At 42.5% G+C, this 26,581-nt stretch overlaps 1 protein-coding gene across 1 annotated transcript in view; it reads right to left on the bottom strand.

Moving 5' to 3' along the window:
• Positions 1-26,581, bottom strand: part of CNTNAP2 (contactin associated protein 2) — an 885,336-nt gene that overhangs the window by 87,178 nt on the left and 771,577 nt on the right. Inside the window, exon 16 of the mRNA XM_087714410.1 lies at positions 1,950-2,120. Within this exon, the coding sequence (XP_087570536.1) occupies positions 1,950-2,120 (171 nt within the window). The remainder of the gene's footprint in view (positions 1-1,949; positions 2,121-26,581) is intronic.

Here is a 26,581-nt window from a genome sequence, read left to right as displayed (position 1 = left end):
GCTGCCCCGGCCTGCAGCCAGCCCACCCACCCCCCGCCCGACCTGCTCCCTTCCTGGACTCACCACTCTCCTCCTCCTCCTCCCCGCTCGGTGCTGGGCTGGCTGCAGGCTGGGGCAGCAGGATTGTTTGTCAAAGGAGACTGGGGGGGGCAAGGCAGTGGAGTGCGATGGTGGCGAGAAGCATCTCAGATGGAGCTGGGACACCTGGAAGGCAAGCTGGCACTTAAAGGCATGTCGAAGTGCCGGCTTGCCTTCTGGGTGTCCCGGCTCCATCTGAGATGCTTCTTGCTGCCGTCGCGCTCCACCGCCTTGCCCCGCCTCCTCCTCCGATGAACAATCCTGCTGCCCTGGCCTGCAGCCAGCCCACCCACCCCCACCCGACCTGCTTCCTGCCTGGACTCACCGCTCTCCTCCTCCTCCTCCTCCTCCTCCTCCTCCTCCTCCTCCTCCTCCCCGCTCAGTGCTGGGCTTTAAAGGGCTCCCCCTCCCCAGCCAGCCAGCCCACCTAGCCCATTCCTCCCCCCGCCACCACTGTGTCCAACAGGCCAGATGTCTCGTATTTATGGTGGACATAAACCTGAGATGCCTGGCCTGTTGGGACACAACGGCGAGAACGTCCCTGCTGCCTCCGCGCTCTGCCGCCTTGCCCCCCCCGCCTCCTCCGACCCCACCGGACTGCTGTGAAGAAAGAAACACAGACACACATACACTCCACAATAAAAAAATTACATATTTAATTACAATAAATTTGAATCCCCCCCTCCCTTCGTCTGATCCACATACCTTTTCCAGGTGTGGAAACTCTCTCAACTCTCCTCTTGTCCGCCCAACGTAAGTGTGCTCAACTTAAGCGCGCTCATAAGGCATGATTCGCTGCTCCCCGATCAGGAGGTGGGAGAATCAGTGCCTCATTTGCATATGGAATTTTTTGCTTTTTAACTCTTTCTTAACTTTTAAAAGGCGAAAAATTCCTTATGCAAAGGAGGCCCCAAGTTCTCTGGCCTCCTCCTAGTTAATACTGAGAGCAGACACCAAGCCACTGTGACTTGAAATCTAGTAGCAACTACCCTGGCTTTAATTATTTTTAAAAATTATTTAAAATTCTTTCCTTTCCCTGAGGAGACTGGTGAGGCCCCGCCTCCCTTGCCTCTAGTAACTGCACGTCCCTGCTCAAATAAGGCAAGCAAAGAGAAAAGAACTAGTGAATGAGAGAGAGAAAAGGAGTGAATTAGAGAAAATATATGGATCATTCGTGTTATTGGGAATCTTGATGCTTGTTTCACATTGGGGCTTTTCAATAAAGCAGGAGAGGGCAAACGTTCTTACTCACTTCAGATCAAATTCTGACAATACTAAATTCCTGTATTTAGGTAGTTGCAAAATCCCTCCTCCTTGTCTTTGCTCGTAGCTATGTTCCGGAAAGTGATTGGTAAATGTTTTACATTAAAGCTGTAACTTTAAGCACCACTCATTGGCTTCATTACCAGGGCAGAAGAGAGATCAGTTGGCATAAGAGATCAAGATAAATCTTTATACTTTGTGCCCCTAATTGGACAAGAGATAAATATATTAAACTATTAGAATGTGCAATTGTGCTTCAATTTCCATCTAGCCTTGACTTTCTCATTTTAAGTGAAAATTTTAGTCTAATTATTGTGTAGTGTGATTGTAACGAAGAGAATCATGTCCACCTTAAATCATTGGGGGGGAAATTTTAAAATCAAAGGGAAGTGTCATTATTATTTAGCATAGCTATGTTAGCAGGCCTACTTCTGAGTTGGTTGGCTTAAGAACATTAAATTAAGTATAAAACATTCCAGTTCAAGAAAGGACACCCAGGCTAATTTTTTGCTTCATTGGAGAGTTCATAGAGTATGCATGATAATAAAATTTTTAAACCTTATCTTTCTTTCATCTGATACTCTCATTCATGCTGTCGACATACTTACATTTTAACTCAAGTTTGATGAAATCTGAATTCCCCCGATTCTCAAGGAAGACTCCATCAGGGGCTGATGTTTTGAAGTAGAATGAAATGTCAGCACTAGTCTCTCCTTGAAAGGTGGAGAAGTGGAGATATGAAGATCGAGTAACAAATGATGCAGCATTCCAATAATTCTCTGTAACATATGAAAATATATTTCTTTTGAGCTATGTGCTACTTAAAATTAGACAAAATAAACAATACCTTTTATAAAGGGTCAGAAAACTGAAGTTTGAAAAGGGAAGCAAGCTATACTATTTGTCTTCTATATAAAACAATACTTTTAATTAAAATATTAATAATTTTATTTTATTGATAGATAGTTGCATCCTAATACTGCCTACAATTCAGTGAGCATGATTGTTGTTTATAATGTACATTATACTAGAAAATTCTGCTTGCACTTAATAAACAAGAGTGATTTTTACTTAGCTGTCAAGTTAATAGAAGCTTTCCTCGGCTAAATCATACTTGAAACAAGAATCTGAAGAGATTAACTGAATTCCTCAAGGTCAGCATTGCATCCTTTTGTGATGAGATTTTATGAATTCCATTACAATTAAGTTAAAGTTAAAATTCCAAGTTCAAGTATTTTTTAGATAAACTATAGTGAGATAGAAGCAAAAAGACAGTTCTATGAAATATTGACGTCTAACAAATGCAATATAATTGATGTTTAGAGAGTTTATAGACAGATTTTCTAGAAACTCCAAAAGTTTACAAATTGAATTAAAAAACAAAACAATGAGAAATATAACTAGGGGCATAATAATATAAAGAGCAAACTTGAAAACCAGCTCTAATCAAATACATAGAAGAAATACATATAGAAAGATATTAAGTCTTTAGCTATTACCATGGTTTTCAGAGAATAAGATGCACTTTTTCCCCTCAAAAAAGAGGCTGAAAATCTGGATGCATCTTATATACTGAATACAGCATTTTCTGCCTCCTGAAACCCCACTCACTTCACCAAAATGGCTGTGAATAGCCTTTAGGAGCCTTGCAGAGTGCTCCTGGCAACTGGGGAGGGCAGGAATGAGCAAAAACCGGGCCTTTTTTTGCTTAATTTTGCCCTCTCCAGCTCCCAAGAACACTCTATGAGCCTCCTAAATGCTATGCATCCCTCCCCTCAAATATGTAAGGAAGAAGAAGAAGAAAGTGAAGGAAATGATGCTGTAGGCTGAATTAAGAGAGTGGTAGTATCAAGTCACGTAAAGTGATAGTACTGCTTTATGCTACCCTAGTAAGGCCACACTGAAATACCATTTCTCCATCCATGATGGTGTACATTACAACTTCCAGAAAGTTGAATTTTTATATAAAAAGAGTAACTTCATACATTTTAATACCCAGGAATGAAACAAAAATTATATTCGAGACTAAACAAAAATGCATTTAAGAGTGAGCAAATAACATTGTTAACAATATTACATATTACATTATGGCCTAATTTCTTTGAAAGTACAGCTTTGAGTTCTGTAGCCCAGAAATAGCTAGGCTGGATTTTTATGGGAAAGATGATAGCTGATTTATCTTTTCCCTAAATAACAAATGGCTCTTAATTACATGTTGCTTCAAATTATGTGCTATATGTATCTCTCTCATTAATGATGATTTTAAATGTATCCAAAGGTCAAACTAATTATACGTATGAGGAAAACTAGATGCCTGTCAAAAAGTTATGTTATTCACTAGCATAAATTGTGCTATCTTCATTGCTGATCCTTAACCCACTATATGAAGGAGAACAGCAACTGTGCTGCCTTTACTGTTTTAATGCAGGACAATTAAAGAATGTGCTGGATTCCCTTGGGCTTTATTTTCCTTTCCAACAATAATTAATTACCCGCTTGTGAAAAAACAGTGACCCATCACTCTGTGCAATGTTGCTTCCTGTAGGTTTGACAAGTATAGGCAGGTGCTTGAGAAGGCATATCTATTCGCCTGTCAATTTACCTGTCTAACAGGTTTCAAGCAGAGAGATCCATCTGTGTTGCATGGATATGGCAGTTCTACAAGCAAGCAACAAAGATGGCTGGCAGCATTGGGAAGTAACCAGGATTGCAATTATGATTGGCTCACATGTAATGATGGCAGAGACCACCATGTTACCTAGTATTTCTGAAGCCAGAAGTGGGTAGGAAGAATTGACATATCCCTTTCCCCTCCCACAGTAATATACACAATAAAATTATTGCATTGCTACAAAACAATGTTTAACATATAACAATAACACTATACAGCAGTGATGGCTAACCTTTTTGGCACTGAGTGGCAAAAGTGCATGGTTACACCCATAATGCAATGTGTGTATAACCCCCCCTGTGTATGCCCCACCCCCGTGCATGCGTGGCAGAGACCCAAAAACCAGCTGGCCAGCAGGAGGTGCGTGTGCATGCATGGTAGAGCTTAGCTGGAGCAACGGTTTGCGTGCCCGCAGAGAGGGCTCTGTGTGCTACCCATGGCACGCTTGCCATAGGTTCGTGTTCTGACCCCCACTTTGCTTGTTCAGAAACTACAGCCAAACAGAACTTCAAAGGAAATATTTTTATCAGTCCCGGCTTTTGCTGGCTGCGAGCCCAAAACAAACACAGATAAGTTCTCATATTCCTGGTGACATAGAGCCAACTGAATGATTTACAGCTTCTTTTGAAAAGAGTCTCAATTCTCCTCAAAACTGGGCACCCTGTTTTCCATCTTTTGAAAATATTCCACTTATAGTGGAAAAAAAGTGCAACAAAGCGGTCAAACAGAAGGGAAGGCTTTAACTCACATTGTGAAACTAAAAACACACACAGAGAGACACACACAAATATTTTCTATACTTTATTGAAAGTGAATATTAAATTGAGTTGTAATATTTTTTAGAACTGTTTTCTTTTTAATTAAACATTAAAATGGTAGAGTTAACTCTAATTTAATTTTCATTTGATTGTTAGAAACCACCTTGAGTATTGTGATGAGTTAGGGCAGAGTATAAATAAAGATGAATAAATAATCCTGGCTCCTACCAGCGCAAAACATATTTTGGTATTGTTTAAGTGATGAAAAAGATAAATAGTTTTAAATAAATGAATAAATTACTTTTTTAAAAGGCAGGTTTCAGTGAAACTCTCACACATAATATTTAGGCTCACCACTGAAATTGGGAATGAGATTCCCTGCCAAAGACAGCTCTAATAGAGTTACTATAGACAGAATAAGAACTACAAAATGAATATTGCTACCAATCATTTTGACCCAAGACCATTTTCAGCAATTAAAATTTTACTTGTATATATATAACAGTATGAAATATTAAAATGTATCTAGTAAATAAAAATGTAAGTAAATAGACTACTTGATGTAAAGATGCTGGATAGTTTCTACTTTATAAGATTGACTATCAACAGTAAAAGAAGAGTAGAGCACTTGTTGCATACAAATGAAGGCCCTGGAAAATGCATTCAGATATCTGTATATCTATATCTACAAAAATCAGAATCATGCTGAGTGATGCTCTATGGAAGCAAAAGTTGGACTTTGAGGAAACAAGATAAAAAGAGTATTGATGCTTTTGAATAGCATCAAAGGTAGCCAATAAAATGAACAAAAGGATTGTAGAACAAATGCCTATAGAGTTCTTACTCAAGGCTCAAATGACATACACTTAAATTATAGCAATAGCACATAGACATCACTTCATAGTGCTTTACAGCCCTCTCTAAGTGGTTTACAAAGTCAGCATATTTTCCCCAACAATCTGGGTCCTCATTTTATCAATCTCGGAAGGATGGAAGGCTGAGTAAACTTTGATTCACTCAGAATTGAACTTCTGAAGTGAGTAGTAAGTTAGCCTGCAGTACTGCATTTTAATCACTGCACCATCAAAATTATCACATGTTGGATACATTATGTGACTACCTAGCTTTCTTTAGAGGTTTATAATGCTGAAAAAGCTGAAATGAAAGAGAAGATAATCAGCAACTATGTAGATAGATTCAATTACAGGAGTTTGGGATGGAGAAAAAACCATCTAAAAGAAGGCCTATTCGTCCTAAGAGTCAATGCTAACTTGATGGTACATCATCAGCCAGTCACAAAAAGAGACACTACATTAAATGTTATGTATTCAATCATTGTCTTTATTACAAACTTCTTCAATGTGGTTTAGAACAGTGGCCCCCAACCTTTTGGGCACCAGGGGCAGTTCCATGGAGAGAGGTTTTTCCGCAGACCAGAAGGTATGGTTTTGTGTGCTGTGGATGGGGCTTTGCTTGTTTGTACAGCTCAGTTTCTTGAATGCCGTGGACCAATGCCAGGCCACAGATCGGGGGTTGGAGACCCATGGTTTAGAATAATGCACGTGCATTAAACCATTAAATAAAATAACAAATAGTAGAGGACTCAGCTATGATATCTAGCATTTTCCCATTCTAAAAAAAACTTCATAAGATTCTATGAGCAGATTTCTTTTTTAAATATATATAGGTATATATATATATATATATATATATATATATATATATATATATATATATATATATATATATATATATATATATATATATATATATATATATATATATATATACACATACACACACACACACACACACACACACACACACACATATATATATATATATATAAAACAGCCCATTCCTGTTATATATAGTTAGTAGATAGCACTGAACATAACTAGAATATATAATGTAGTAAACATACCCAGAATGCTTTTAGCAATTAAAAGGATAGACTAAAGTTTATAACTTTCCCACATACTACATATAAATTATTAAGTGACACCAATCTTATGTTTCCAGTCCTATAAACTACAAATGGTTAATGTAACAGGAATACATAATTGTGTATGTATATCAGGAACTTTAAAATAAATTCTAAACTCAGTGACACTCAAAATTAATATACATGCAGATACATGTGGTAAATTATACTCCATAAAACAGCAGGAAGATCGGTACTAAAACTTTTCTTGAACATTGTCATATCACTAAGTGTGTGGGGAATTTGTAGATAGGTGCCTAGCCAACAAGCCTTACAATCTGAGTCTGTAATAAAGTTTCAACCACAGCAAGAATCAGATATTATGCCCAGTTGCATCCCTCTATGTTCTCTGTCCCATTTAGTCACAAACATCCCCATTCACTTTAAAGTTGGTCGCAAACTTCACTCATTCTGCGTGCGCACTGATCCCACCCAAGGAGGCTACCTGTGGGGAGGGGGAAAGGGGGGAGTCTGTGGCTCCATGTCTCTCTATCTTCTTCCCCACCTCGGTTCTGTGGGGGAGAAGTGCTGCTGCTGAGGTGGCACAGCAGCAGTGGCGGCGGGGGAGTCGGGGCGCTGTCCGCCAAGCAGCATGACCCACAGCTAGCCTAGGAGCAATAGCTGCTGCCACCACCAGCCGTCCTGCACCGCCATCGCTTGCTACCACTCAGGCCGGAGGCCAGGCACACAGAGGGGGCATGGCGGCAGCGATGGCAGCTGAGCGGGGGCAGTGCTTTGGTGGCCGCTGAGGGAAGGAAGGAATGAAGGAGGCTGCAGGCTCATTTGCCTCAACTATGCAACCTCTTTTCATTCTCTGCTGCCCGAATGTGTGAAAGAAGGAAGCTGCAGTCTCCTTTGCCCTTGGCTACGCAATCTCCTTTCGTTCTCTGCTGCCTGAACGAGTGAAGTAGGGAGACAGAGAACGAAAGAAGATCACGTAACCGAGGCAAATGAGCCTACAGCTTCCTTCTTTCACACATTTGGGCAATGGGAGGGCTTTCTCGCATGCCTTTGGAGAAAGAAAGAAGGCGTGCAAGAAAGCCCCCCCACTGCCTCTCAGAGGTGGGGCGATTAGTGAGCCAGCCAATCAGTGAGCGGTGGGCGGGGAAAGCATGGTGCAGATGGGTGGGACGAGCAAGCAGTGACTGGACGGGTTGGCTGGTATGAGCGATGGGGGAGTGTTCCAGTACTGTGCCACCGGATGAACAAGTTCCAAAAGGTACGCTAAATTTCATGAACGGGTTCTAGAGTACTGGTGTGAACCGGCTGAAACCCACTCTTGGTTGAGAGGCTTATTATCCATAAGGGATGTATTATCTTATTATCCCATGGTATTTGGCAATCTTGTCTCTCTCAATGTCTTGAAGACTTGAAACTTAAACTTTATTGTAGTGAAAGCACAGCATAGAAAGATATAATATAAACAAGTAGATAAACCATATGTTGAAATAATGAAAATGTACAACACTAATCAGAATGAGTCAGAATTGCCATAATAGATATTTAAAACAAACAATAAAAATTTCAAATCTATTAGAATAAATAATAGGGAAACTAATTCGAAATAGAGATAAAAACTGACACAAAATTTGCTATATTATATATTACGGCAAAAGGGGGTGTGATTGCTTAGCTGTAAAAGAGTTAGTAGTTAAAGTCAGCTGGAAAGCTGATAGCCCAGGTTCCAGACCTGAGCACCGCACAATGGGGTGAGCTCTCATTCCTTCTCCAGCTCTTGCTCACCTAGCAGTTTAAAAGCATGCAAATGTGAGTAGATTAAATAGGTACTACTTTGCTGGAAAGGTAACAGCATTCTGTACCTTAGCATATAATCATGCTGGTCACATGACTAAAGAAATGTCTTCAGCTAATACTGGCTCTCTTGGCTAAGAACAGAGATGAGCGCTGCCCTCTAGAGTTGGATATGACTGAACTGAACATAACCTTCATGTTATGCTAGATATTTTGTCAGACAACAGGGAAGATTATGTAGAAATTCTGGGACAACCTGGCAACTGCAACAGATATTTTGAAATGACTGTAAAATTGACAAGCAATGCTACATGTTCAGTTCTTCTCATGCTCACAGGGACACAATTGTTCTGTATAGAGAATTGTAAAAAATGTTTTTGCTCTACTACCACAAAACGATGGGCCCTGCACCTTAACCATAGTAAAGGCTTTTCTATGATCTGAATAAACAATGTTTGTGATGTATAAAGCAAGTTTTAGAAGATACATTACATGCTAGTCTATTGTCAATTTAGGAATTCTGCCTAGAGTACTCTGGCATTCCTCATCCAGAATAGGTTGTTTAATGAGTCATCCATAATATGTTGTTTAATGAGTGATGCTGTCTGATCATAGCTCCTTTCTAATGATTTTTTCAGATAAAGACCATGTATTGGTAATTTGCTTTCAAGGAATGTTATTCAGTAGGACTAATAGTTATCTGACAGCATTGGGATGAAATTGGGGGGAATAACAAAATTCAGACACTAGATAATTAAGAGCCAATCTCTGGCTCTACCTTCATCATAGTCGATTGAAGATGGCAGGATGCATTAGAAACACAGCACAAAATCTGCCTGAGGAATATGGACAGTACTCATTCTAGAAAGCCAAAATTGGGAACGATCCAAGCTGAGCTCTATAGATGAACTGAAAAAAAAACTTGATCAATTCATAGCAGGGGAAGAAATAGCATAGGTATATGAGTGCATGTAATGCTTAAGCCAGTGTTTTTCAACCTTTTTTGTGCAAAGGCACACTTCTTTTCATGAAAAAAATCACGAGGCACACCACCATTAGAAAATGTTAAAAAAAATTAACTCTGTGCCTATATTGACTATATATAAGGTGTTTTTCCCACGGCACACCTTACACTATGTCACGGCACACTAGTGTGCCGCGGCACAGTGGTTGAAAAACACTGGCTTAAGCAAACCATACTGACAACCACACCACTGGGTAGATAGCCACATAAACTCCTGGGACATTCTTTTTTACCAAGAGTATGCCTTTACTGAAAATTCCATATGGGTACAGAATTAAAAAAGCCAGTTCTAATGATTTCATGTGCAAACAGCATTATCCATTGTCTAGAGTGTCCATATACTGTGAGAGTGACAGCAAAGGAGTTGATATCTAGGGTTGACCTTCTGGTGGGATCCAGGTAGGCTATTTCTGTGAGAACTGGCTTAATGTCAACCATTCCACTGTGCTAGACAGCAAAAGAAATTCCTGGGACATTTTTAAAATCAAAAGTATAACTGTACTGAGGATTCCATATGGGTACAGAAATAAAAAAGCCAATTTTAACTATTTTGTGCACAAACAACGTAGGAAAAGGTTTTCCTCCCTGGATCTCCCATTGTTCATCAATCATTTGCACTTGCTTTGTTTTGGGAACAGTTTATCTGCCTAGGACATTCCTTGGAGTGTTGGGTCTGTTTCAAGCTTTGAGTTGGCACACTTGCATTCCATATTTCCTTTCCAAGCATCCCTTACACTACAATACCATTACTGTTGCCTGGTTGTGAGCGGGGCTGCATAGCGAGTCAATCATGACACTACTGTTCCCCGTACTTCCTGCTTTCTCTCAGTTCATATTATATTTTATATTGAATATATAGGTAATAATATACTATATGAATACATAATATATGTATTCATATAGTATATTATTACCTATATATTCAATTATAGTTTCATTGTTTATTTTTATTGTTTTATTGCTTTTATATTATTATATTTACATTTTAAAAATCTTTCCCCCATTTTACTGTAGGTCCATGGTAAAATGGGTGGCAAATAAATTTAACAAACAAGCAAAAAATGATTATTGTCAAAAATTAATGATTTTGAAATCTCAAGGAATACACTAGTGAGTGTGAAATCCTCAATATAAATTGAACATTTGTAACAGCTGTTCTACTGGGTGAGAACTTGTAGAGTTTTTTTTATAATGACTGTTCTGAACCTACTTTCTTGCAGACTTATCCAAAGGTTTTTTGCCCTTGCCCTTTAAGTCAATAAAAAGACCATTTTCTTCCTGTATTTGGGTACATCTTCAGTACCCAAATAAATATGAAAGGCGTTTTTAATAGTTCATAAGAGTGTTTTTCCCCCATATAGTCCTGCCCATACTTTTCTTCTGAAATCACTTCAGCTTGTCACTTTCCCTTTGGAAAGTGTGGTGAATTTCAAATTGAGTATGATTAGTGTAGCATACACTGGAACATTCAGATGCACTCTATTAATACAACCCACAAAAGCATTTTTCTCTGTAGGAGCTGTATCACTGATGGCTCAAAGATCACTCACATTTCTGTCACTCTATTCTACTACCAAGCCAGATTTCCCACATTCTATGCTTTCACTTTTCCAGTGCTTAAGAAATTGTGGCGAGACTGAAAAAATAATGAAAAGGACATCAGATTAGTCAAGTCAATACTTCAGGTTTCAAGAAATGGGGAAGAAGCATTTTAAATAATTGAAGGAGATATAGATTTAAGGAACTTACCTTAAACTTTTATCTTTTATTTTTATTCATAAGAATGTATGCTGCTGTTTCCAAGTATACAGAAAGTATATTAATATATTTCAGTTAAACTATCCATATGCATGATATTTTATCCAGTTATATTGCAAAAAGGCCTTCCCTAATCAGAAGAGTGTTTGTCTAAAATAGGGATGTGTGCATAGTGGAAAGGGGAACAGAGATAAACATGAAACAAAATGAAGAGGCAAGAATCACAAGGTGCAAATATAAGCAAATAGATTCAATTTTCATGGCACTAAAGAGTAAGAACTAAAGATTTCACAAAGAAATCTACATATTCTTTGGAGTATAAGATGCACCGGAGCATAAGACGCACCAAGGTTTTGAAGAGGCAAATTTAAAAAAAAAGTAGGTGGGTAGATAGAGGGATAGAAAGAGAGAGAAATATAGTAGGTAGGTAGGGAGAGAGAGAATAGTTAGGTAGGTAGGTAAAGGGAGAGAGAGAGAGAGAGAAAGAAAGAAAAAGAAAGAAAGAAAGAGAAATACAGTAGGTAGGTAGGGAGAGAGTGAGAGTGTAGGTAGGTAGGTAGGTAGGTAGGTAGGTTAAGGTGACCAGATTTTCAGATTGGAAAAGAGGGACGCCTTTGACCGGGGGGGGGGGCTTGATTTAAAAAAAATTTTTTTGTCAAAAGGTCACCCCAGGACACTGAAACCAGCATAAATACGAATCTGTTGCCAAACAAAATTTTGATCACGTGACCATGAGGATCACGTGACCACGGTCGCTAAGTGTGAAAAATGGTCGCAACGGTCGCTAAGTGTGAAAAATGGTCATCAGTCACTTTTTTCAATGCCATTGTAACTTTGGTCACTAAATGTTTTCCCCCTCCTCGAGACTCCTCACTTCTTCCTTCATTCCTCTTGCTTATCTACCTTCACCTTATCCGTCTTCTGCTCTTTCCCTCTCTTCCTTCCTTTCTCCTTCCATCCTCTCTTCTTTCCTCACTCACTCCCTTCCTCCTTTTCTCTTCCTTCCTCCTTCCATTCTTTCAGCTTCATTTCTTTTGCTTATCTACCTTCTCTGTCTTTCTGCTCTTTCCATTTCTCTCTTCCTCTTCGCTTCTGTTCCTTCCTCCTTCCCTCCTTTCCTATTTCTTCCTTCTTCCTTCCTTCTGCCTATCTACCTTCACCTTCTCTGTCTTTCTGCTCTTTCCCTGTCTTCCCCTTTCCTCCCTCCCTTCTTTCCTTTCTAGTTCCATCTTTTCTTCTTTCCTCTCTCCCTCCCTTTTTCTTTTTTCCTTCCTTCCTCTTTCCTCTTGCCTATCAACTTCATCCTCTTTGTCTTTCTGCTCTTTCCCTCTCTTCCCCTTTTCTTCCTACCTCCTTCCCTCTTTTCTCCCTCCCTTCTTCTTTTTCTTCTTTTTTTCTTCCATCTTCCTCCTTCTCCTCCCATTCTTTCTCCTTCCATCCATCTTTTCTCCTTCCATCTTCTCCCCCCTCCCTTCTTCTTTTTTCCTTCCCCCCTCCCTCCTTCCTTCCTCTCCTTCCCTTTCTCGCACACAGGAAGGGAAGGGGAGGCTTTCTAGTCGCTTTCACAGCATAATTTCTTTATCTAACTTTTAAAAAACAGTGTGCAAATTTCGTAACCTGCGAAGCACCAAGTTATTATCTTCTGTTGTTACAAATTCGCAGCTACTCCATTCTTTCCGATAGGGAACTGCATTTCCCAAGATGCCTCAGGTCCTCAAAGCGCTGAACGTGGTTTTGCAATTGACTCCAGTGAGGCCCGGTAGCCGCCGGTTGGGGTGGCTGTCAAGGCGCTGAAAGGAAGGAGCTGCAGCCGAAGGGAGAGACGCTCCCCCCCGTGTTCAGCAAAGCAAGCCCGCTGGCGGCGCCTGTGCTGTGGTGGGAAGCGAACTGCGGGTCCCCCCCTGCCGCCGCCGCCTTCTTTACCTCTGCCTCTTCCAGAGCCCGGGGTGGCTGTCAGGGCGCTGACAGCGGAGCAGACGCGCTGTTTGTTACTGCTTCCAGCAATCGAGACGGACGAGGGAAGCGGTGGCGGCGGACGTCAGCAGCGACTGTAACGAGGTGCGGAGGAAGAACGGAAGGTCCAGCCATGGACGAGAAGGCTAGCCCCAACAACAACAATGCTCTGCTCTTGCCACCACCTCTGGATGGGAAGCAACCAAGCCTTGCAGACTCGCTTCCCACCGCACCGTGTTGTTGTTGGGGCCAGCCACCGCCGCTTCCCTCGTCCGTCTCGATCCTGGAAGCAGTAACAAACTGGCCGCGTCCGCTCCACCGTCAGCGCCCTGACAGCCACCCCGGGCTCTGGAAGAGGCAGAGGTAAAGAAGGCGGCGGCGGCAGGGGGGGACCCGCAGTTCGCTTCCCACCACAGCACAGGCGCCGCCAGCGGGCTTGCTTTGCTGAACACGGGGGCGAGCATCTCTCCCTTCGGCTGCAGCTCCTTCCTTTCAGCGCCTTGACAGCCACCCCAACCGGCGGCTACCGGGCCTCACTGGAGTCAATTCCCACCACAGCACAGGCGCCGCCAGCGGGCTTGCTTTGCTGAACACGGGGGGGAGCGTCTCTCCCTTCGGCTGCAGCTTCCTTTCCTCTCTCCGCCCTGCTTCTCCACCTCTTCCTGGGGATTGTGGAGGAATCTTGGTCTGGCATCATTGAGGAGAATCTGCCAAGCAGTGGCGGCGGCAGCAGTGGCAAAGGCAGCCAGGAAGGTCCGATCCTGGCCCGAGAAGACCCAGGTTACTCTCCCCATCTTCTAGCGGTGGGTATTTGCTAGTGATGAGCCTCGAAACAGGCGCGTGGCAGGTTCTCCTCAATGATGCCAGACCAAGATTCCTCCACGATCCCCAGGAAAAGGCGGAGAAGCGAAAAGCAGCTATAACATCCCCCGGTTCCTCCGGCGCTCCCACGGGTCGCTGTGTCCTGGAGCCGTCGCCCTTTCCTTTTTTCTCCTTTCGCGTGCTCACCAGCAGCAGAAGCGGTGGCGACGGCTGGAGCACAAATCCGGGCAGGTGGTTCTGGCTGTCCCTTCCCCAAGCATATCCCATTGCTGCTGGCGCCGCGGCGGGAGGAGCGAGCGAGAGAGCCACCGACCGACCCCGCGCGTCCCATCGCCGACTCCAACTCAGCGGGCGAAGGGGCGAACTCTCATTAGCAGCGGGGATGGTTAAATGTTACATCGGAAGATTGATGGGGTATTTTAGAATTCAATCAGCGCAGTAACAACTAAACAGGCAGGCATGCCAAGTGGCACAGGACAGGCAAGAATTTACCAGGGGCTTTTTAATTAGGGGTGGAGGGAGATGGACCTCAATTCAGGACCGCGTGAGGGAGTCCTGTTTTTTCAAGCAAGAATTCTCAAAGAGCAGTTGCTGCCACGAACAAAAAGCAGTTTTTAACCCCAAGCGCGATGCCACGAATGTCACTATTTCCATCCAAGCCGCCACCACAATCCTTGCAAGCCGGCAAGAAAGCGGAAGCAAGAAGAAAAAAATAAATAAATAACCATCCTCCCAAGCAGCCAGAGCTTGCAAATGGCGACGTTGCAATGAGGGTCGTACTCCTGACCCTCTAAAACTCTCGGGAAACTCCGCAGCCACGGGGGGGGGGACCACATCACAGGAGCAGCCCCACTGGTGGGAGAATGATGGGACGGCTGCGAAAAGGCACAAGGGGGGGGGGAGATTGACAGCAAGGGTCCGTCCCACCGCTCGCCTTAAAGTTCTCGCCTAGCCGAACTCTGGGGTTGCAGCCGCTGCTCCCATTCCCTCAACTCAGAGTACGGAGCGCGCGCAAAACCCTGCCATGCGGGACTCCCCGCAAACCTCTCGCATATCCCCCCCCCGCTTGCTCCGTCTTACCAGATTTTGGGGGATATCTGTAGAGGGAATTGGACGGGACATCCACCTCTTCCACTCTGGCGTTCTGCCGGCTGGTGAGCGCTCCCATGCTTCAGGCACGGCGGCAGAGGGTATCCGGGGTTGCAGAGGGGGGGCAGAGAGGAGGGGAGTGCGTCAGCTTCCCAGTTCGCGGCAGACCTTTTCTAGCCGGCTCAAAGGACTTCCCCGGACTTGCTTTGCTGAGCAGGGGCTTTAGTAGAAAGGAAAGCAACTTCAGAGCTGGTATCGGGCCAGCAAAGGCTTCCCACTGCCGGCATGACTTTGAAGTGCGGCTTTCCTTCCACGCGGGCCGACATGGAAGGCAAGCCAGCCCTTCAAACTCATGCTGGCACTTTAGTGTGCCCCTCGGCTGCCATTCAGCGAAAGATGTTTCGCTGAATGGCGGGCGAGTTCTAAACTGCCGGCATGACTTTGAAAGGGCTGGATTGCCTTCCGCGCGGGCCGAAGTGGAAGGCAAGCGGCAAGCCAGCCCTTCAAACTCATGCTGGCACTTTAGCGTGCCCCTCGGCCGCCATTCAGCGAAACATCTTTCGCTGAATGGCGGGCGAGTTCTAAACTGCCGGCATGACTTTGAAAGGGCTGGATTGCCTTCCGCACGGGCCGAAGTGGAAGGCAAGCGGCAAGCCAGCCCTTCAAACTCATGCCGGCACTTTCAGCGAAAGATGTTTCGCTGAATGGCGGGCGAGTTCTAAACTGCCGGCATGACTTTGAAAGGGCTGGATTGCCTTCCGCGCGGGCCGACGTGGAAGGCAAGCGGCAAGCCAGCCCTTCAAACTCATGCTGGCACTTTAGCGTGCCCCTCGGCCGCCATTCAGCGAAACATCTTTCGCTGAATGGCGGGCGAGTTCTAAACTGCCGGCATGACTTTGAAAGGGCTGGATTGGCAAGCGGCAAGCCAGCCCTTCAAACTCATGCCGGCACTTTCAGCCGGCATGACTTTGAAAGGGCTGGATTGCCTTCCGCGCGGGCCGAAGTGGAAGGCAAGCAGCAAGCCAATACTTCAAAGTCCTGCCGGCAGGCAGGGCTGGAGCGAGCGTGCTCCGTCCCGGTGGGTGCATGAGCGGAGCACTTTTCCAGCGCTCCTGTGCCTGGAGAGCTCCCTCTGCATATGAGCCTGGGATCCGCCATTTGTGCTCCCTTGCTCTGCCTCGCCACCCGCCTTCCCTATCTAGGGACTCCTCCAGCAGAAATAGCAGAGTCGCGTCGAGCGCCGCTCTGCCTTCTCTGTGCTCTTCCCGCCCGGACGCCCAGAGCCTCCCAGCCCGCCCGGCCCGGGGTGAGTCAACTGCAGTGCAGCGGGTGGCGATCCCGCCACCCCCCCTCACTCGCCCCGCCCGTCACTTACTCTGAGTTCGGAGAAGAAGCGGCGGCCCCAGGTGGCACTTTTCGCAGAGGTTTTTCCACAGCTTGTCCGGAAGTGGAGCTGGAAAGGCGAGCTCGCTCCCCGCTCACTCGCTACGCTACCCCGCCCATGCGAGCGGCAACGGATGGGCGGGGGACTCATGTGGCATGCTAAGCGGACTCCAGCCAATCAGTGAGCTGGCTGGGATGGAAAACTTTAAGCATGCCGTGTTTTCCATCCCAGCCAGCTCACTGATTGGCTGGAGTCCAGGCCAATCCAATCTGTGAGCGGCAGGCTGGGCTGGCTTAAATTTGTAGGTAGGAGGTAGGATAGAGAACAGAACGATGAGCCAGCCCAGCAAGCTAGCAGCTGATGGGCGGGAGCTGCGAGCGCCAAAAAAAGCGTGCTTTTTAAAAAGGCGGGCGGGACGCGGGAAAATGCATTGGAAGGCGGGTGTGTCCCGCCAAAAGCGGGACGTCTGGTCACCTTAAGGTAGGTAGAGGGATAGAGAGGGAGAGAAAGAGAGAAATACAGTAGGTAGGTAGGGAGAGAGAGAGAGTAGTTAGGTAGGTAGATAAAGGGATAGAGAGAGAGAAATATATATATATATATATATATATATATATATATATATATATGTATGTATGTATGTATGTATGTATGTATGTATGTCTGTCTGTCTGTCTGTCTGTGTGTGTGTGTGTGTGTGTGTGTGTGTGTATATATATAGAAATACAGTAGATAGGTAGGGAGAGAGAAAGAGAGAGTAGGTAGGTAGATAGGTAGGTAGAGGGATAGAGAGAGGGAGAAATACAGTATATAGGTAGGGAGAGAGAGTGAGTGAGTAGGTAGGTAGGTAGGTAGGTAGATAGATAAAGGGAGGGGGGAGAGAGAAATACAATAGGTAAGTAAGGAGAGAGAGAGTAGATAGGTAGGTAAATGTTTCCAGGTATATTTATCCATGTGTTGGAGAAGGAAATAGCTGACAATCTGCAGCACCTAAGACTTTGTTTCTGCTGGCACAGCACTTGATCAATGTAATTCTCAACAATCAGTTAAAGAGCTTTACAAAAAGAAAAGAAAAAAGTTTTTGCACTCCACAAACCTCCCCAAAACGTGTTTTTCACAAAAACAGGCCCATTTTTTTAAAAAAAAGAGAGGCATGAATAGCCTTTGGGGGGTTTGCAGAGTGCTCCAGGGGGGTGGGGGTGGGGCAAAAAGAAGTAAAAAACGCCCCGTTTTTCACCAAAGAAATTGCATGCACAGCCTTATGGAGGCTTATAGAGTGCTCCTGGGGGCTGGGGAGGGGAATTGAGCAAAAAATGGCCCATTTGTTTGCTCATTTCTGCCCTCCCCAGTCTCCAGGAGCTCTGTGAAAGCATCCATAAAACTATGCAGGGCCATTTTGGTGAAAGGGTGGGGCTTCGGGAGGCAAAAAATGCTGTATTCAGTGTATAAGATGCACCCAGATTTTCAGCCTCTTTTTTGAGAAAAAAGATGCATCTTATACTTTGAAAAATATGGTAGTATTTAAATACAAAGAGAGAGACAGGGAGAATGCAAGAGAAGGAACAGATGTAGTTGCACATACGTATAATTATATGCTATGTAACTCGTACCTGACTAATCTGGAAGAAAGCCGAGTTTTGAATAATTATATAATGCATGAATCACAGCTAGAGCAGGCATCGGATTCTTAACATTTACTAGAGTCTGGCAGTGAAATGGTAGATGACAAGTGGATTCAATGATATGGAATGTTTCCAGTATTTGCAATACTTCCTTATGATGCACAATTTGCCATCTAAAACCAGATATGTTTTGGTTGGGCATAATGTGCCCTTGAGGTTTTAATGATGTATAATAACTCAATTTATCCTACATAATGTAAAGGAATTAATATGAAAATAATGTTTGATCAGCAAAATATCAATTTACTATAGTGTATGAGTTTCAAAAATATGCCATAATCAAAAAAGCTTGTAGTGTTTATATTTCAGTTTTTTAAAAAATATATGCATACCAATCACCTTCTATATAAACAAATCATGTTTTGGATTGACACAAAATGTGTTTTGGGGTAAATAATATTTTGGGGGAATTCATTACATTTGGCTGAATCTGGAATATAGCAATGGGTAAATAAATAAAATGGATATACATAACAGGAATAGCATGATGAGAGAGACCAAATATGAAACAGATGCTAATGCTGGACCAATTTGGTCATTTAGTGTTTAATTAAAAGCTTTGAATAGCCATTACTAATTGAGTGCATAACAGATGGACAATGATTTGTTTAAGAAAACCTCTTTGTAATGTTAATAATTTAATATAATTAAAGGTAGTCAGATGAATGTTTATCTCAGACATCTGTACTTCTTAAACTCTAGATTGATTTTTGCCTTAAAATGCAATCAAACTCAACTCCAGTTCCATCAGTCAAAAGTAAACAATTAAAATCTATCAATATCTTTTAGCTATTTTAGTCAAATGGAGCCTCATATAAAGTAAATAAAGTAAATCTAATTTATTTTATTTAAATCTATTCTATTATTTGACTTTTACAGACTGGAACTCAAAGAAATAAATAATTCAAGGAACATTTTTAAACCAAAAGATATAACACCTTAACTCTTAATGATGGTATTGAGGACAGTAGTTTGGAATGCTGTCATCTTCATGCCAAAGCTTTTTGAAATTGCCATATTTGAAAACTCAAGGAAAAAAAACAGATGAATCTTGTAATCCATAGTTGTTTTAATTCACCTCTCCCATCTCTCTATAGGAAATGAGGAAAGTTAATCATGAATACCGTTACTTTTCATAAAAGACTGAGAAATGAATCTTGATTGTGGTACATTGCCAGTAATAATCATAAGCAACATAAGCAAAATTTATCTACTCTTATCTTTAAATCTTGCAAAATTTCATTTTCACTAAATTGAAACAGTAAACACTACAACCTGAAATAATAAAAGCTAATAGAAGTTACAAAGAGCAAAGAACTTTGCATCCCTGAGTCACTCCTGCTTTTAAAAAAAAATCAAGTTTGATAGATGTTCTATGTTTCAAATATTTTGGGGTCAAGTGTGTTACAGAATATGAATGGGCCTACTACTTTATATTCTGTATTTTACTGAAGTTGTATCTTTTTTCATATTTTGTATATTTTGGGTAACTATTTATGTAAACTAAGCAAATGTATTTTGAATGTTTTGAAAATGGCTGAAGAAATTTGAAGACTAAAGCTACTCTCAGAAGACCTACGATCAAGAATTGTTGACTTGCATGAGGCTGGAAAGGGTTACAAAAGTATCTCCAAAAGCCTTGATGTGCATGTGTCCACGGTAAGACAGACTGTCTACAAATGGAGAAAGTTTAGCACTCTTGCTACTCTCCCTAGGTGTGGTCGTCCTGTAAAAATGACTGCAAGAGCACAATGCAGAATGCTTCATGAGGTAAAGAAGAATCCTAGAGTGTCAGCTAAAGACCTATAGAAATCTCTGGCACATGCTAACATTTTTGTTGACACATCTACAATAAAGAAAACATTAAACAAGAATGGAGTACATGGAAGGACACCACGGAGGAAGCCATTGCTGTCCAAAAAAACATATTGCAGCACGTTTGAAGTTTGCAAAAGAGCACCTGGATGTTCCACAGCACTACTGGCAAAATATACTGTGGACAGATGAAACCAAAATTGAGTTGTTTGGGAAAAACACACAACACTATGTGTGGAGAAAAAAAGGCACAGCACACCAACATCAAAACCTCATCCCCACTGTAAAACATAGCGGAGGGAGCATCATGGTTTGGGGCTGCTTTGCTGCCTCAGGGCCTGGACGGATTGTTGTCATTGATGGGAAAATTAATTCCAGAGTTTATCAAGACATTTTGCAGGAAAACGTACGACCATCTGTCTGCCAACTGAAGCTCCGCAGGGGATGGGTGATGCAACAGGACAATGACCCAAAGCATATAAGTAAGTCAACACAAAAATGGCTTCAACAGCACAGAATACGCCCTCTGGAGTGGCCCAGTCAGAGTCCTGACCTCAATCTGATTGAAATGCTGTGGCATGACTTTAAGAGAGCGATTCACACCAGACATCCCAATAATATTGCTACACTGAAACAGTTTTGTGAAGAGGAGTGGTCCACAATTACTCCAGATTGTTGTGCAGGTCTGATCTGCAACTACAAGAAACGTTTGGTTGAGGTTATTGCTGCCAAAGGAGGGTCAACCAGTTATTAAATCCAAGGGTTCACATACTTTTTCCTCCCTGCACTGTGAATGTTTCCATGTTATGTTCAATTAAACCATGGCAACATCTAATGTATGTGTAGTATTATTTTCAGCAGACTTTGTTTTTCTATTGTTGTGACTTAGATGAAGTTCAGAGCACATTTTATGACCAATTCATTCAAAACTCCACATAATCCCAAGGGGTTCACATACTTTTTCTTGCAACTGTATATCAATAATGTATCCATATATTTCTTGTATTCGTGATCAGGTTTTGTTCAAATGCCTGACATCAATAAAGCTCTAAATTCCTAACAAAGTTTTTCAGTAATGAAACACTTTGAGAGAAAATGGTAGAATTCTGGATGATAATCTGTCAGAGAACTTTTACCAGATAGCCAACATGTCAAGGCGGCCTCCCTCAGTAACCAAGAAAGAAACCACTCAACTCCATTTTGCATAATTAAGAGTACTTTTACTGGTTAAGAGTAGATAGCAGCTAGGCAAAGCAAGATCTGAGGCAAAAGCGCGTGTAATCATGGATATCAATATGTGACCCAATCCCTTCCCCTTGGTAACCCCCATCCCACAGTCCAATCTGTGCACCCCACAAGTGTCATGTGGGAGACATCTTCAAAAAGCATCATCAGGTTGGTATGCTGGACAGTTGGCCTTGGCAGCAAATCCTCTATCTGCAACATGTGCAGTAGATGGTGAGAACAATTCCCTTTTTACAGCCACTCCTGCACTGAACACTTCCGCACCCAAATACCATGCCCCCTCCCTGTTTCAATGGCAGCTGAAAGCAAGCAGCAAAACAGAGGCTGATATCCGGCCCTCCGTCAGGAAAGGGAATAATCCCTGCAGAAAACAAACAAACAAACAGCAAACAACATAAATCAAGAACAAGAAAAAAGGTGGAAATGTCAAAGTCAATTCGGGTCATGGCTTGTCGGGGTAGGTAGAGTAGAATTTACATAAAAGTTGAGGAGCCCTAATGTGGGACTTATCGACCCATTCAGCTTGGGAGGGGGGGAAATGTTTCCAGGATACTAGATACTGAATTTGATTTCTATGTTTTCTAGAGTCCAAAATCTCCTTAATCTCAAAATGTTGCTCTCCCTCAATGAGAAGAGGGGCAGGTGGGTGCAGGTAGAGGAACTTGCAAAGAGGAAGTGGGTTCCGACTTCAAAAGATTGACATGAAACACTGGGTAAACACAGTTAAAGTACTTAGGTAGTTCCAGTCGCACCGACACAGGGTTAATAATCTTCACAATAGGAAACAGGCTGACGTACTTAGGCCCCAGTTTCTTAGACTTCTGGTTGGTTTGGAAAAACTTGGTAGACAAAAACACACGATTTCCAACCTTGTATTCTCTTTGTTTAGTTCTCTTTTTGTTGGCCTGTTTCTTGTGTGCTCGATGAGCAGCATCCAACGCCTTGTATGCCAAAGGCCAGATTTTGTAGAACTGGTCACTCCACTTGGAGAGGGACAGAACTTGTGATTTTTCTCATGTCACTTCCGGAATAGGTACAAAATCATGGCCAAACACTACTTTAAATGGGGTAAAACCTGTGCTGCTGTGCACAGAGTTGTTGTAGGCCACTTCAGCATGAGGTAACAACTCAACCCAATTATTCTGCTGATAATTAATGAAATACCAGAGGTACTGTTCCAAAACAGAATTAGTCCGTTCACAAGTCCCATTAGTTTGAGGATTGGGTGGAGCCAATCAACTTCAAAAACTCCTTTCAAAATAAGGAGTTGAATTTGACCCCCTATCCGAGATAATGCATTCTGGCACGCCATGTAGACGATATACATGCATAATGAATAATTTAGCCAAGGATTTAGCTGATGGGATTTTGGAACAAGGAACAAAGTGAACCTGTTTGGAAAACAAATCCATAATGACCCAAATCACAGTATTCCCTTGACTTTCTGGTAGTTCAACAATGAAGTCCATAGATATTTTCTTCCACGGAGCTTCAGGACGGGCCACACCTTGGAGCAGGCCTTGGGGCTTTCCTGGTGGGCATTTTGCGGCAGCACATGTGGGGCAACTGGCCACATAGGACTCAATGTCCTTCTTCAATGAAGGCCACCAAAATTGTCTTTTAATGAGATGTAAAGTTTTCACAAATCCAAAATGGCCTGCCATACGTGAATCATGGGCCTGTTGTAGAACCAAAGTCCTAATGGTAGCAGACACATACACCTTAGCTCCTATCCAAGCTAGACCATCTTTCATGGTACACTCATTTGAATGTTGTTTAAACCATTCATCAGACTCAGGGCCTCAACTCCTTGAGTTTGAAGATGAGGTCCTTTGTGACCTCAAAGTTAGAGCTGCTCTGGCTTTTGGTGACCACCGGAGCAGCGAGACTTTTCGCCGGGATGACTGGGTGAACCATGCTAAGCTTTGAGCTGTTGTATTGTGGGAGTCTGGACAGAGCATCTGCTATAATGTTCTTCCCCCCTGGGATATACTTCAAAGTGAAATTGAACCTATTGAAATGTTGTGTCCACCTCATCTGTTTAGGAGATAGCTTTCAAGGGGTTTTCAATGCCTCCAAGTTTTTGTGATCAGTCCATACTTCAAAAGGGTGTTTAGCCCCCTTTAGGAAATGTCGCCAGGTCATCAAGGCCCACCTGACTGCAAAAGCCTCCTTTTCCATATAGCGCATCGTCTCTCTATCTCAGTTAGCTTCCGAGAGGTGTAAGGGCAAGGTTGCAGCTTCCCATCAGCATTTGTCTGTAGTAGTACTGCCCCCACTACCACATCACTACCATCAGCCTGGACAACAAATGGCGAATTCATGTCTGGGTATTTCAGAACTGGCTCAGCCGCAAAGAGTCGCTTTAGTTTTTCAAATGTGGCTTGACATTCCATAGTCCAATTTAATGGCTTTCCTGGTCTAGGCTTGGCCTCCCCTCTTGACTTTAGGAGGTTCATAATGGGGAGGGCAATGCTGGCGAAGGAGGGAATAAATTGACAATAAAAATTTGCAAATCCCAAAAAACTTTGCAATTGTTGCGGGTGCATGGGGGGCGCCCATTCGGTGACAGCTTGGATCTTTGCTGGGTCCATCTCGATGCCATTATGGGAGATGCGATACCCAAGGTAGTCAATTTTCTCTTGATGAAATTCACACTTAGACAATTTGGCATACAGTTCTGCTGCACAGAGTTTTTTGAGGACTGAGTGCACCAATTTCACATGTTCTTCATGTGTTTCCGTGTAAATAAGGATATCATCAAGATAGACTATCACGCCTTTGTACAGCTGTTCATGCAAAACCTCATTAATTAGCTGCATGAAAACAGCTGGTGCCCCCTGCAGGCCAAACGGGAGTACTCAGAATTGAAAACAACCAAGAGGGCAGTTGAAAGCAGTTTTCCATTCGTCTCCCTCTTTAATTCTGACCCTGTAATAGGCCTCTCGTAGGTCTAATTTCATGAAAATCTTCCCTTTACCCAATTGGGCCAAGATATCCTTCATTAAAGGTAGTGGGTAGAGGTTCTGAACAAAGACAGCATTCAGGTTCTTGTAATTAATACAGAGATGAAAGGAGCCATCTTTCTTTTCTCTGAACAGAACTGGAGCAGCTACTTGGGGTCTAGCAGGTTCAATGAATCTCCTTTGCAAATTTTTGTCAATAAACTTCCTTAACTCGTCCATTTCAAGGGGGGGTGTCATCGAATAAATCTGAGGTTTTGGAAGTTTTACTCCAGGGAGAATATCAATGCTGCAATCAGTTGCACGGTGTGAGGGTAATTTATCAGATGATTTTTCACTGAAAACATCTCTTAGGTTCCAATACTCACTTGGAATTTTCTCCTCCCTCTCAATTTTTTCTTGTCAGCATTATTTTGTTTGGGAGCCCTTCCTCTCCCTCAGAAGGTGTAGCAGATCGGATGCATAACCATCCTTTCCTCCAATTGTTGTGTGGGTTCCATTTACATAACCAGGGCAAGCCTAGTATAAGAGGCCGGTCCATTCTTGGAGCCACAATAAAGCTTATTGTCTCTTGGTGAGTTCCCATCCACATGTCTATTTGCTCAGTTACAAAATGGTAGTTCAATACTTTTAAAATTTGGATACTGTCCCCCTTCTAAATAAATTACTAGTCTATATGGACAGATTATCTATCTAGAGCCTCTAACTTGTGCTCTCCAAGCAGAAAGTAGGTGCCCAATCCAGCTGTATTGAGCGGCCCTGCTATCAAAAAGATCCCACAGGAGAAGAGCAGTATGGACAACCATGGGATCTGGCAGGGTGAGAGCTGTGAACCATAAACACAAAGCTTTTGCCCTGACCCAGCATAACATATAATGCCCTTGCTGACCTTAATAGGGATACTAAAGTGACAGGTCAAGGTAGTTTTGATAATGATAATTCAAATAAGCAGGGGATTGTGGTCTGAAACGAAGAACTTACTTTGGAAAGGCAAAGTGTGAATCAGGTATTACACATCAGTCACACAAGAAGAGCAAGGTATCCAACCTTCTGGTTGGTGATTCAATTGTAAAGGATGTAAATTTAGGAAAGGATATGGAGGTTTTGAAAGAGGTCAGCTGTCTGCCAGGTGCTACTTAAGATAGTCAAGAATGTCAGTAAGGACTGTGATGTTAATGCTATTATACATCTTGACACAAATGATCTGTCCCCAAAAGATGTACTTTCTGTGCAGAATGATTTCCAGAGCTTGGGGTATGAACTTAGTAGTATAGGTTGTAGCCTTATCTTTTCAGAGGTTTTATCAGTATATAAGAAAGAAAAAGGGAAAGGCCAGTGTGTAGCGGAGTTTAATGTGTAGCTAAAGGAGTGGGGTAAAAAGAAAGGGTTTAGTTTTATTAGTCATGATGTCTGCAGCTGGTCCAATGAAAAAGTGTACAAAAGAGATAGACTGCATTCATCCAAGAAAAGAATTGAGTTACTTGGCATTAAATTCACAGATTTTCTGGATAAACATTTAAACTGAACAGCTGGAACAGAGAATTAATTGATACAGAAGATACAGTGGGAGGAGCTAGGCCTAAGGTTAAACAGGCCATGCAGGAAGCTCTAAAAATGCTTCAGCCAACTAAGATTTTAACATGGAATGTCAATGGATTGAATTCCCCACAGAAGAGAAAGAAAATATTTCACTATCTCAAACAGTTTAAGAATGACATAATTTGTTTGCAAGAAACTCATATTAAATCAACTGATCAAAAATATTTGATTAACTCGAAACTTGGTCAACATTTTGTAGCTTCTGCTATGGAAAAGAAGAATGGTATAGTTGTATACTTAAGAAAAGACATGAAAGCTGAATTAATTGAAGCAGATCCCTTCGGAAGATATATTGCTTTAGACCTAATCCTAGAAGGGAAAAAGATATTATTTTTGGGAATTTATGCCCCTAATCATCAGCAAGATGGATTCTATAGAAATCTTCATGCTAAATTAGTACAATGGGACTATAGTTCCTGTATACTATTGGGTGATTGGAATGGTGTGATAGACACTACGAGAGATAAGAAGACTTCTCGCCCAAATACTAAGATGCGAGCAAAGTTACCCAAACCTTTTTTTGACATCATGGATGACTTTGAATTGAGAGATATTTGGCGAGAAAGAAATGCAGAGGAATATGATTTCACTTTCTTCTCTGATAGGCATCAATCTCTTTCAAGGATTGATTTTATACTAACCACTAATGATTTACTTTCTAGGGTCAAGAAGACAAAGATTGCGGCTAGGGTCCTTTCGGACCATAATCCAGTTTGGATGGAGTTGGGAAGGGTAGTGCAGGCA

The sequence above is a fragment of the Thamnophis sirtalis genome, unplaced genomic scaffold (genome assembly GCF_051295495.1).
Source record: "Thamnophis sirtalis isolate CommonGarterSnake01/CBP01778 unplaced genomic scaffold, rThaSir2_p1.2 scaffold_4, whole genome shotgun sequence".
In the NCBI taxonomy this organism is placed as follows: domain Eukaryota; kingdom Metazoa; phylum Chordata; class Lepidosauria; order Squamata; family Natricidae; genus Thamnophis; species Thamnophis sirtalis.
The sequence above is the reverse complement of the archived record's forward strand: the minus strand, read 5'-3'. Positions and strand labels throughout refer to the sequence as shown.